The sequence below is a fragment of the Hemibagrus wyckioides genome, linkage group LG15 (assembly GCF_019097595.1).
Source record: "Hemibagrus wyckioides isolate EC202008001 linkage group LG15, SWU_Hwy_1.0, whole genome shotgun sequence".
Taxonomy (NCBI): domain Eukaryota; kingdom Metazoa; phylum Chordata; class Actinopteri; order Siluriformes; family Bagridae; genus Hemibagrus; species Hemibagrus wyckioides.
In genome coordinates this window covers 20,367,501-20,380,000 of record NC_080724.1, presented here as the reverse complement: position 1 = coordinate 20,380,000, position 12,500 = coordinate 20,367,501, and the positions used below count along the sequence as shown (strand labels likewise).

General features: G+C 40.3%; 1 protein-coding gene across 1 annotated transcript in view; it reads right to left on the bottom strand.

Moving 5' to 3' along the window:
• Positions 1–2,098: 2,098 nt before the first annotated feature.
• Positions 2,099–12,500, bottom strand: part of samhd1 (SAM domain and HD domain 1) — a 14,705-nt gene continuing 4,303 nt past the window's right edge. The window contains exons 3-16 of the mRNA XM_058409933.1: positions 11,610–11,682; positions 10,505–10,665; positions 10,144–10,259; positions 8,155–8,225; positions 7,906–8,061; positions 7,727–7,827; positions 7,251–7,359; positions 6,942–7,033; positions 5,709–5,824; positions 5,259–5,398; positions 3,970–4,059; positions 3,679–3,783; positions 3,123–3,260; positions 2,099–2,981 (exon numbers count right to left, since the gene is read on the bottom strand). Coding sequence (XP_058265916.1) covers positions 2,808–2,981; positions 3,123–3,260; positions 3,679–3,783; positions 3,970–4,059; positions 5,259–5,398; positions 5,709–5,824; positions 6,942–7,033; positions 7,251–7,359; positions 7,727–7,827; positions 7,906–8,061; positions 8,155–8,225; positions 10,144–10,259; positions 10,505–10,665; positions 11,610–11,682 — 1,642 coding nt within the window. The 3' untranslated portion in view covers positions 2,099–2,807. The remainder of the gene's footprint in view (positions 2,982–3,122; positions 3,261–3,678; positions 3,784–3,969; positions 4,060–5,258; positions 5,399–5,708; positions 5,825–6,941; positions 7,034–7,250; positions 7,360–7,726; positions 7,828–7,905; positions 8,062–8,154; positions 8,226–10,143; positions 10,260–10,504; positions 10,666–11,609; positions 11,683–12,500) is intronic.

The following is a 12,500-nucleotide window of genomic DNA, read 5'->3' as shown; positions in this document are numbered from 1 at the left end:
TTTCCCAGTTTCCAAGCTCCATAATAATACAGAGAATGGAAACAGCTTTTAAAATAAACAAGTGTAAACAAAACATCGAGCACCGGATATCAGATGAACATTTTGGTTAAAGAAGTAAACAACAGGATTCCTCTCAAATGCCGCTTTATTAAATCATCTACATTCATGAACACAGCCATCACCATTCACCATCACACAATTGTGTCGAAAATAAAACCACACAACACCGCAAACCACCTCACACCTGGTCATAGATCTTCTAAACACTCCAGCGAAAACCCTAACCTCAGAACAAATCACAAACAAAACCTGGCTGCAGGAATAACGATAGCGGATTGACAGAGGCCGAAGGTCAAACAATGATGATCACATGCAGAGTAAAATACACCATTGACCTGCATATAAAAAGCATATATAAAAAAAAAAAAAGAAATTCTATACGGTCTATAAAGATAGATATAAATATATGCTGCGTTGGATCAGCCCGAGTGCGTGATCTGATTAAAGGAGATCTGGAGCATCTGCTGCTATCAGATGAGTAAACAAGGCTTCACATGCTTTGACAGTTTGTGTCAACAAACATTTTGTGCGTCCCATTAAATGTATACCTTTATATTGGTCAGGTTAATGGAGTTTATTTCACATGAATGCACTCAAAGCATTTAGCCTTCTCTCGGGAATAAAGGTAAGAAACTATTGAAACTTTGCTATTGTTTTTTTTTCCACCCATTAGTACATATCTATGAAATTACTGCCTTTATTCCCGGAAAGCGCTTACCGGAAAGCAAAGGAACATCTGCAAAGATCACCTATCAAAATTACAGATATAGTGAAAGGGGAGGAGCTTCCTAGGGTTCACATGATAATCGGCTCATCTGCTGTGTTCTCCAGGAGGGCAAGTCTACTGAGCCTTAGTGCAAAAGTTTGCATCCCCCATGAAAGAAAGGTAGGAATTACATTTTTTCACAGCAGAGCTACAAAAATGTATAGATATGAAACATGAACATTGTGCATACCTGCAGCAAGACAACTAGCCAAAAATAAAATAATTTTTTTTTAAAAATTGTCTCTCCAAAATAGTTAAAAGTCCCAGAACTGTACTTTGGACAAAAATGAAAAAAAAAAAAAAAAACACACACACATAAAAATCTCTCTCTATATATGTGTAAGATCACAGCAGCATCAGTGTGCATAAATAAACGTCCAAAAAAAACCCAATGTAGTAAACATCGCTAATGCAAACACTCTGACTGCGTTTTCTCCAGAAGACAATATCTTCAAAATGTCCTCTGTATCTCCAGGCTCTTTCACCTCATACCCGTGTAACACAGAGGTAGATCACATGACACGCCCCTGATGAGTGGACGGGCGTCTTTATGGTTAATGAGTGGGCGGAGCTTAAACATAATGAATTAAAACAAATAATATGAACTGAATATTAATTAAAATTATATATATATATATATATATATATAATATATATTATATATATATAAAATTTTAATTAATATTCAGTTTTAATATTCATATTATAATAATAATATAATATTTTACATAATTAATATTCAGTATATATATATATATATATAGGTTTCTTATATAATGATGGTGATTATATAATGTGAGAAAAATACAAATGAATGATTGACTGTTTCTCAAGCTCCGCCCTCCGGCCACACCCCCTTCCCAGACCTTCAACTCAATAAAATCAGGATGTTTAGATGGCATGATGAAGAGCATGATGGACAAAATAACATGATTTTTTTTAACCAAATAAATGAAAAATATTTTTTTTTTTTTAAATATATAAAAATAGAGCTTGGGTTAAAAAAAAAAAAAATGCTTAAAAGAAAAACGGGGCACCGATTTTTACAGGAACAATAAACATTTTTCCTGTGGCAGTAAATGACCTTTTATTTGTAACAGAATATAATAGGATAGAAATAAATATAAATAGTTTTTTTAATAATAAATAAAACGCTATGCCATTTAGTGCAGCTGAGTGTCAAAGCTTGGCTTTGGAGGTGTTCAGAAACAGGAAGTTTAGGTGTTGAGAAGAAATTTCTGTGTTTATTTTATTTTATTTATTTTTTTAGCCAATGAAAAGAAAGCGAGTTAAGATTATTTCTTGCAGTAACATTTTTTTTAGATTTAATTTTATTTGCTGCAAGGCCGATAGACTCACTGGTTATACACTGGTACGGATTTTTTATCGTTTTATTTATCTGTAATATTTTTTATTTCCACTCTGAATAGGCAGCATTTTCAGGAAGCATTCAAGTTCTCTCAGGAAAAGATCTGTCCTTAAGCTTGATCTAGGTTTTAATATATTAACACTGCAATGTATTGCGTTAGGATACTACTGCTAGCATGATAAATAACCTTAAGGTATCTCTTCTGAATATAATATTGTCATCTAAAATTGTTATAAAGATTTTTTATGCCAAATCTAAAAGTATCACCAGACTCGGTTACTTACATACATAGGATACAAGATACATAGGAATTGTCAGGTATGGTCATGTGATATTTTTGCCCATATTTTTGTTATAGAATTATAATTATAATTATAATTATAATTATTATTATTATTATCACCACAGACAGAATGTATTATGCTATTTTAAATGCCGATATTGTAAATTAATACAAAACCCATGTGATCTGATTAATAGACAGATTCCACAGAAGTTCACGTCTTAGCTCATTTACTGCCACTAGAAGGAAACACGTTTATAGCGCCCTCTGGTGGTGCTAGGAGTACCGAAACACTGAGCCTGAGCATTTGTTCATGGGGTGCCAAAACTTTAGCTTGTTTTTTCTCGTGGCAAATGGAACAGGTTTGTTTTTACAGGTTTTCCGCGGTTGAGCATCACTCGACCTCTGACGTCGCCGTCGCTGTCATCTTCATCATCGTCATCGTCTTTATTCTGCCAGTCGTGCTTTAGTGGAGTGAGCTCTGGGGCCGTGACATCGCCGTCCTACACACACACACACACACACACACACACACACACACACACACACACACACACACACAATGTGATGTGTGGTCTAGTGGTTGAATTCTTGACTTTGACTCAGGTGGAAGAGGAACACATCTCTAGTTTGCTGATGTTTACCTGAGGTTTGGAGAAATTTCTGTTCATGCACCACTGCACAAAGTATTTCTTCGCCACTTCTAGATTCCTCTCGTCTGTTTTTTTGCAGTAAACTCTGATCAGCTGCTCCGCAAATCGCTCCGGGAGTAACTTGGATACCTGCAGGAGGAAAACAAAACACGTCATACCACCTCTACTACACTACAGCGTCATCATCATCATCATCATCATCATCATTTACTCAAGCCAGTCTGTGTCCAAAACGTTTCTTACTAAGAGCAAAGTGCATTATGAGAATCCTGTACGATTTAGAGTAGAGGAGGAGTCAAAAGAAACAGAATTAAAAGAAGAAGAAAAGTGGAGAGAGAATTTGGGAAGGAGGAAGAAGAAGGAGAGGTGAGAATCGGTAGAAGAAAAGAAAAGTTAGAAAGAGGAAGAAGAAGAAGCAAGGTGAGGTATAGGAACAGGAAGAAGAGAAAGAATTAAACTAAGAAGAAATAGAGGAAAGGGAAGAGAGGGAGGGGAAGTGAAGAAAATGAAAGGAAGTGGAGAATATTAGCGGTAATGAGGTGGATACCTGGTTCTTGCGGATCTTGATGGCTTTAGTGGGGTCGTTCTTGCAGTAGAAGTACACGTTGTTCACAGGGTTCTTCTCTTTCATTCCATAATCCATACAAATCACCTGCAACATCATCATCATCATCATCACCACCATCAGCAGCAGCAAGACTCAGTTCACTTCCCAGTGTACGCACTGTACACACTCATCAAACACACACACTCTAACAGGAAACAGCCACCGTGACCTTTAACCTGGGAAACACTCACACGGTGCTGGGGTTGCTATGGTGAGATTTTCTGTACTTACGTTAACCACGAAGTCCTTGGGCATCAGATCCACCTCGGTGCCGTCGGGTTTACTCTCAGACACCTCGCGAGCCCACATGCACAACATTTCCTGAAAGACAAGAAACAAACAGGAAATAGAAATGCTGCTTAAATCCTGAATTTGAAAACAAATAAATACACAACCTGTGAGCTGCAAACTAGAATTATCCTCATTTTTGTTTTCCATTTTAATATTAATATATTTGCTATTTTACAGGAAACATAACTGATAAAATGGAACAATTCATATTAATTTATTTTATTTTTCTTATGCAATTATTTAATAATTAATAATTAAATATTATTATTATTATTATTAAATAAATATATTAAATATTATTATTATTATTATTATTATTATTATTATTTCATAAATATATTAAATATTATTATTATTATTATTATTATTATTTCATAAATATATTAAATATTATTATTATTATATTATTTAATATTAATAATTAAATATTATTATTATTATTATTAACATCATTCTAATTATTATTATTATTATTATTATTATCATTATTATTATTAATGATCTCTCTCTCTCTCTCTCTCTCACACACACAGCTCTAAACTTGGATTAATATTTAACGTGGGGAACAGGTTATAACCATCATGTGATCTTAATATAATTATTGCAGCTCACAGTACAGTGTGTGGCTAGATAAAGTGTTAAATTGTCTCTCTGTGTACACACTTTATCTAGCCACCCGATCTGTCTGTCTGTGTGTGTGTGTGTGTGTGTGTACATCTGACTGTCTATTCACGTGTGTATGTGCGTGTGTGTGTGTCTGACTCACCCTCTTAATTACGCTAAACTCTAAACTCGGATTAATATTTAATGTGGGGATCCGGTTATAACCATCATGTGATCTACTTTGTGTGGTTTAGATAAAGTCATGTTAAAATTGTCTGTGTGTGTGTGTATGTCTTTATATTTCCACAGGCTTGTGTGTGCATATGCATGCGTGTCTATTAGCACATTGTTGTGTGTGTCTGACCCTCTGTGTATGTGTGCGTCTGTGTATATATACACTTCTCTCTATGTGTCTGACCCTGTGTGAGTGTGTGTGTGTATCAGTATGTATATATATATATATATACATACATACATACACATACATACACACACACGTTTGTCTATGTGTCTGACCCTGTGTGTGTGTGTGTCTGCCTTATTTCAACAAGAACTAAACTGAGGTCATTCGGGACACAACCTGAACTGAACTGCAGAAGGCACTAAGTGAGGGGCGTGACTCTGACCTGTGACACGTCATAGTGAGAGTCGGGTGTGGTCTGCCCCACACACTTGTACAGCCGTCTACAGATGATGTTCTGCAGGATGTCCTGAGCTTCAGACAGCCTCGGATCAGACGAGTACAGGATCTGCTCGAAAATGTGATCTGTCGAGAGGTCAGACATGATAACAAACATCCATGACCACGTCTATGTTCATATGATCTACATAACATAATGGAAACACATCACATGATACGATACATGTTAGGGCTGGGCAATATTACGATATATATCAATACCACGATAAATTATACTACACATCACAAATCTTGTGCTTTTAACACCCTGTGTTATTTATTCTTAATGGATTTAGCTTTATTTATTGAAGTATGCTATAATATGGAGTGTTGTGATGGATTGTGTAACAGATTGTGGTCATACGTGTCTAGCATAAAAATCTGATAAGGGTCAGACCTGTGAGTTTAGTGTACGCCTCCATGTCCTCGATGGCTTCTGAGATTCTGAACATCTTTCCTGATGAGCCCCGAATCTGAACGTATGGATCGGCTTTCACCAGAGCTTCTGTTATCCTGTCACACACACACACACACACACACACACACACACACACACACACACACACACATACACACAGTTTCAGCATGATGCATGACGACACCCTTAGATCTAGCACTAACATCCAATGACATAACATGGCAGCTATGATACAGCACCCCTGGAGCAGAGAGGGTTAAGGGTCTTGCTCAGTTGCCCAACGGTGGAGCTTGGTGGTGCTGGGGCTTGAACCCATTTCAGCTCCTGAGCAGGAGATTAAAGTGGATGAAGATCAGCTGGACTTTGTTCCTGTTTTGGTAATGGCTTGTTTGATTTGGTTCTGTTTTTGAAGGGACTTTGGATTGTTATTGCAGCCAGATAGTGATGTTTTTTTTTTTCCACTGGTTTGTGAAAGACCAGAGCTTCTTTTACTGACACCACAGAAATGTAAAAAAAAAAAAATCAATCAATTAATCACCTTTTAGAGTGGAAAAAAAATTCTTCAGCTAACAATTTTAACAACCTTCTTTAAATAAATGCATGTAAATGAAACTGTAGATGTATTAAACATATTATGGTATTATGGATCAGGCATAACATTATGACCACCTGTCTAATATTGTGTCGGTCCTTTTCTGCCAAAACAGCCCTGACCCGTCCTGCACTGTGTATTCTGACCCCTTTCTATCAGAACCAGCATTAACTTCTTCAGCAGTTTGAGCAACAGTAGCTCGTCTGTTGGATTGGATCACACGGGCCAGCCTTCACTCCCCACGTCCATCAATGAGCCTTGGCTGCCCATGACCCTGTCATCGGTTCACCACTGTTTCTTCCTTGGACCACTTTTGATAGATACTGACCACTGCAGACCGGGAACACCCCACAAGAGCTGCAGTTTTGGAGATGCTCTGATGCAGTGGTCTAGCCATCACAATTTGGCCCTTCGTCAAACTCACTCAAATCCTTACACTTGTCCATTTTTCCTGCTTCTAACATCAACTTTGAGGACAAAATGTTGACTTGCTGCCTAATATATCCCACCCACTAACAGGTGCCATGATGAGGAGATCATCAGTCTTATTCACGTCACCTCTTAGTGGTCATAATGTTATGCCTGATCGGTGTACAGAAATCAGCAGCGAATGTACTCACATGACCTCGATGACGTTGCCCACTTTGTGTTGGTATGCTCGGCGATGGAGACAGTTCCGAGTGTGAAACATGTCGTATAAATCACCTACTTCCTGTGAGAGAAAAACACCACTGATTCATTTCTTTATTATTCTTTATTCACCACTTTATTAGTATGCGTACAGTACACTCGCATTAAGAGGTGCTCCATCACATGCTCTGTAAACTCCAAGGCATTTTGAAGTGATAATTATCAGCATGTACTGCCAAATGTTTAGCACTTTTTTTTTGAGAATGAAAAAGCAAAGCATTGTGGGAATAGATTTGTACCTTGTCTCTGGTGCAGATGTGTTTCTTGCCCTTCACGTCACACACTCGAGCGAACTTGAGGAAGCGACGATAGTCGGAGTTGTTCTGGATGCCCAGGTGATAGCAGTCTCTGTTCAGGAGAAAATTAATAATTATAATAATAATAATAATAATAATAATAATAATAATAATAATCACTGTTTAGTGTGTCCACTGTTCAGGGTTTTAAATCAAAATAATACTTATGGCCCAAATTCTACAGGAATATCAAAACTCTGGCTTTTTTGGTCATTAAACCTGATCTGGTTTCTAAACTGTTAGCTCCTTCCAGTTGATTTCCATCCAAATTCAGTCTTGATTATATCTATTTTCCTCATAAATTTGACTTAATTCTATACATGTTAACACTCTCCCCTTCCTAAGCAGCAAATACAACACACAGGTTAACTAGATCTCACACCATGAAAAGCCTGGATCATCTCTCCATTCACACTCACCTTGCGAAATAATCCCACTTGTCCACGTCGATGCCGGTCCTCTTATTAGCTACGATCTCGAACAGGAACGCTTTCTCTTCCGATCTGCCCTTGTACGGCCACTAAACGAAATGGGGAAACAATCGTCGGTCATTCTGCGTTCACGTGCACAGCGAGCAGATCTAGTGCATGCGCTGTACCTTTTTGGCCAAGGAGATGGAGTCCAGCGGCCCGATGATCTGCTCTTTAATGAAGATCAGGTCCTTAGGTAGAGAGAGACCGTGTTCCTCCATCACTCCCTCCAGATTATTCGCTTTCACCAAGTGGTCAAACATCTGCACCGACGCCTCCTCGTGCTGCAGAGGAAATAAATGGTTTGTCCATATGGGAGGTATTTTATATATGAATCAGTTTAAAACATTAACTCAGGTTGGGTTTGGTTCCGTTACCTTCCACTTCAGTCCAGGTCGGACCTTCGGGATAAACAATCCGTCAAACATGTGGGAAAAAGGGCCGTGACCTGCCGAAGATAATAACCGTCAACCATTTTTTACTTGATATTTTTAACTACGAGTTTTGTTTCATGATTAAAAAGAGGAAGAATCAGAAAGTTTCAAGAAACAGCCTTGTGATATGATGGTAGATGAGTAGACACGGCTGTTTGCAGGAAAAGAAAAAGGAACTTCAGTTTTATTCCAGTCACACGATGACATTTTCCTTCCTGAATCACATCCTCTATGGAAAAGATGCTATACCAGGTGGAAAGGAAATCACACAGTGCAGCAAAAACTACACTGCGTTGCATTATATTATCTCTGCCATGAACATCCCAGATTCTTTTATTGTCACTATACTGAGTAATTTGAGCAGTCCTTACAGAGTAATCCACATATAATGTGGTGCAAACTATAAAAACAACTGCAGTCAAGGCAATAATAATAATAATAATAAATAAGTCAATTATTGTGATAAGAGATGTATAAGGTATACACAAATCAGGCATAACATTATGACCACCTGCCTAATATTGTCTTGGTCCCCCTTCTGCTGCCAAAACAGCCCTGACCCGTCCTGCACTGTGTATTCTGACCCCCTTCTATCAGAACCAGCATTAACTTCTTCAGCAATTTGATCAACAGTAGCTCGTCTGTTGGATCGGATCACACAGGCCAGCCTTCGCTCCCCACGTGCATCAAAGAACCCTGACCGGTTCACCATTGTTCCTTCCTTGGACCACTTTTGATGGATACTGACCACTGCAGACCGGGAACACCCCACAAGAGCTGCAGTTTTGGAGATGCTCTGATCCAGTGGTCTAGCCATCACAATTTGGCCCTTCGTCAAACTCAAAGCTCAAATCCTCACGCTTGTCCATTTTTCCTGCTTCTAACATCAACTTTGAGGACAAAATGTTGACTTGCTGCCTAATATATCCCACCCACTAACAGGTGCCATGATGAGGAGATCATCAGTCTTATTCACTTCACCTCTCAGTGGTCATAATGTTATGGTGTAAAGTGCAGCAGAATGTAAACATACTGAGTAATACATGATTAGACACATGCTGAGGTATATAAAGACTTATAGGTTTTGTGTATAAAAATGCTGGATCATATTGTTGCGCTCCTTCAGTTTATCTGGGTGTGTGTTCACAATCCAGCAGCATTTAGCTCCCTTATTAAGCATTTAGCTCCCTGTAATTAAGTCTATTGTTTCGTGACATGATGGACCTGAATCGTTTGCCACAGGGCAGCAGCTTAAAAAGAATGAATGAGACTTCCTCTTCCTCCACTGCACTTCTCTTTCACCAGTGGATTGCAGAAGTGCTGCAATGAAATGCACAACACTCTCAGGCATACTCAGGTGGAATACCTGTAATCAGAGAAACTTATGAAAGCTTAATATTCCAGGGCGTGGACCTGGATGAGTTCTGCACCGTTTCAGACACGGCTACGCCTGCAAAAATACAATCAAAACAAAATGAAAGAGAGCAGCATTTTCCAGTCCTGGGATCAGAAGGATTTAAGCAATGTGTGTGGTATGTCCTGGTGTAATGTCGCAATTTTAGCTGTTGTTAAATAGCTTAGGAACGGCACTGAGAGTTAACCCTTCAGTGGATGGGTTAGCTCCCAGCCTGGGAATCGAACCTGTGCCGCGGCAATGAGAGCGCGGGATCCTGTCGCTGGACCACCGGGAGGCTTATAAAAATAGCACCATGTAGCCATTTCATTTGAATGCTCTATGTACAGAAAGGTGGCAAATAAAAGGAAACCAAGTTAAGTTGTAGGTGGCGTGTTTATTCCTTTATTTAATTATTTATTTATTTAGCTAGCTAGCATGTTAAGAACAGGATGAACAGGAAAGTTCAGGAGAGTTCAGAAAATAAATGCACTATAGGGTGTGTGTGGGTGTGGACGTGGGTGTGGACGTGTACATACCCAGATCATGGCACAAGCCAGCAATCTGAACACACAGGATGTCTCGCTTGGTGATGAGGAGCTCAGGCTGTCTATCGTTCAGAGCTTGGACCAGACAACCGGCTAAATATCCAACACTGAGAGACAAAATAAAGAATTTTTTTTAGTCTCAACAAAATGATAAACGACTTCAAGGTGGTAACGATGACTCTGATTTTGCTTAGCACATCAGGAAGTGTTGTATTTAAACATTGTAGAATGATTCAGTGGAATTTGTCACGGCAACAAACTCCTTAGACTTTAATGAAGCTGCTTTCACCTGAATGCTTTCATCTCTCTGGCAGGTTAAATAAATGAGATCCAGCAGAAGAAGGAATCGTACCCTATGCAGTGTTCGAAGCGGTTGTGCGCAGCTCCAGGAAACACCATGTAGGTGGCTCCCAGCTGTTTGATGTGGCGCAGCCTCTGGAACTGAGGAGTGTCGATGATGTGCACCAGCAGAGGATGGAGCTCGATGTGGCCGTGAATCGGATCGTTAAACACCTGAGACAGAACCAGTGTTAGAACTGTTCAGATACTCATACAAGATATCAGCAACTCTCTCTCTGTATCTGTCTGTCTGTCTCTCTGTATCTGTCTGTCTGTCTCTCCGTGTCTCTGTCTGTCTCTCTCTCTCTCTCTCTCTCTCCCTCTCCCCTTTTATCTCTCTCTGTGTCTATCTCTCTGTGTTGCTTTCTCTCTCTCTCTGTCTGTCTGTCTTTCTCTCTCTCTCTCTGTGTGTCTCTGTCTGTTTCTCTCTCTCCCTTTTCATCTCTCTTTTTGTCTCTCTTTCTCTCTGTATCTCTCCGTCTCTCTATCTCTCTGTATGTGTATCTGTCCGTCTCTCTGTGTCTTTTTCTCTCTCTCCCTGTCTCTTTCTCTCTGTGTCTATCTGTCTGTCTCTCTCTCTCTGTCTGTGTGTGTCTTTGTCTCTGCGTCTGTCTCTCTCTCTCTCTCTCTCTGTCTGTGTGTCTTTGTCTCTGCGTCTGTCTCTCTCTCCCTCTGTCTGTGTGTCTGTCTCTGCGTCTGTCTCTCTCTCTCTCTGTCTGTGTGTCTTTGTCTCTGCGTCTGTCTCTCTCTCTCTCTCTCTCTGTGTGTCTTTGTCTCTGCGTCTGTCTCTCTCTCTCTCTCTCTGTGTGTCTTTGTCTCTGCGTCTGTCTCTCTCTCTCTCTCTCTCTCTGTGTGTCTTTGTCTCTGCGTCTGTCTCTCTCTCTCTATGTGTGTCTTTGTCTCTGCGTCTGTCTCTCTCTCTCTATGTGTGTCTTTGTCTCTGCGTCTGTCTCTCTCTCTCTCTCTCTCTCTCTGTCTATGTGTGTCTTTGTCTCTGCGTCTGTCTCTCTCTCTCTCTCTTGCACAAACACTTAGTCATCAATGTTATTATTTTTAATCCTGATTCAGAGTCACAGCAAACAAAGGCGGCAAAAAAATACTCTGACTTTCCAACACACCTTCATACACTCAGAGGAGATCTGCCAGAGTTTACTGAAACAGTGGAGGATCTCCAGCCTGGAGCCCAGGGGCCTGAGAGAGAGAGAGAGAGAGAGAGGGAGGGAGGGAGAGAGGGAGAGAGGGAGGGAGAGAGAGAGAGAGAGAGAGAGAGAGAGAGAGAGAGAGAGAGAGAGAGAGAGAAAGACAGTGAGAGAGACAGTGAGACAGAGAGATAGTGAGAGGGGTTCATTGTGTTACTCAGCAGTTTTGTGTTATCAGCACTTCAGTGTTTCCTGATAGAAAGTGCTGAACTTTTAAATAACATTATAGCAATGTTTAGAACTTTCTTACCAGACTTTATGCTCTCACTCACACACACACACACACACACACACGTGTGTGTCTGTGTGGTTAAAGTCTGGTAAGACAGTTCTCACACACTCACTCACACACACACACGTGCTCTCACTCACACACACACACACACACACGTGCTCTCACACACACACACACACACACGTGCTCTCACACACACACACGTGCTCTCACACACACACACACGTGCTCTCACACACACACACGTGCTCTCACACACACACACGTGCTCTCACACACACACACGTGCTCTCACACACACACGTGCTCTCACACACACACACGTGCTCTCACACACACACACACACACACACGCTCTCACACACACACACACACACGCTCTCACACACACACACACACGTGCTCTCACACACACACACACACGTGCTCTCACACACACACACACACACGCGCTCTCACACACACACACACGTGTGCTCTCACACACACACACGTGCTCTCACACACACACACGTGCTCTCACACACACACACGTGCTCTCACACACACACACGTGCTCTCACACACACACACGT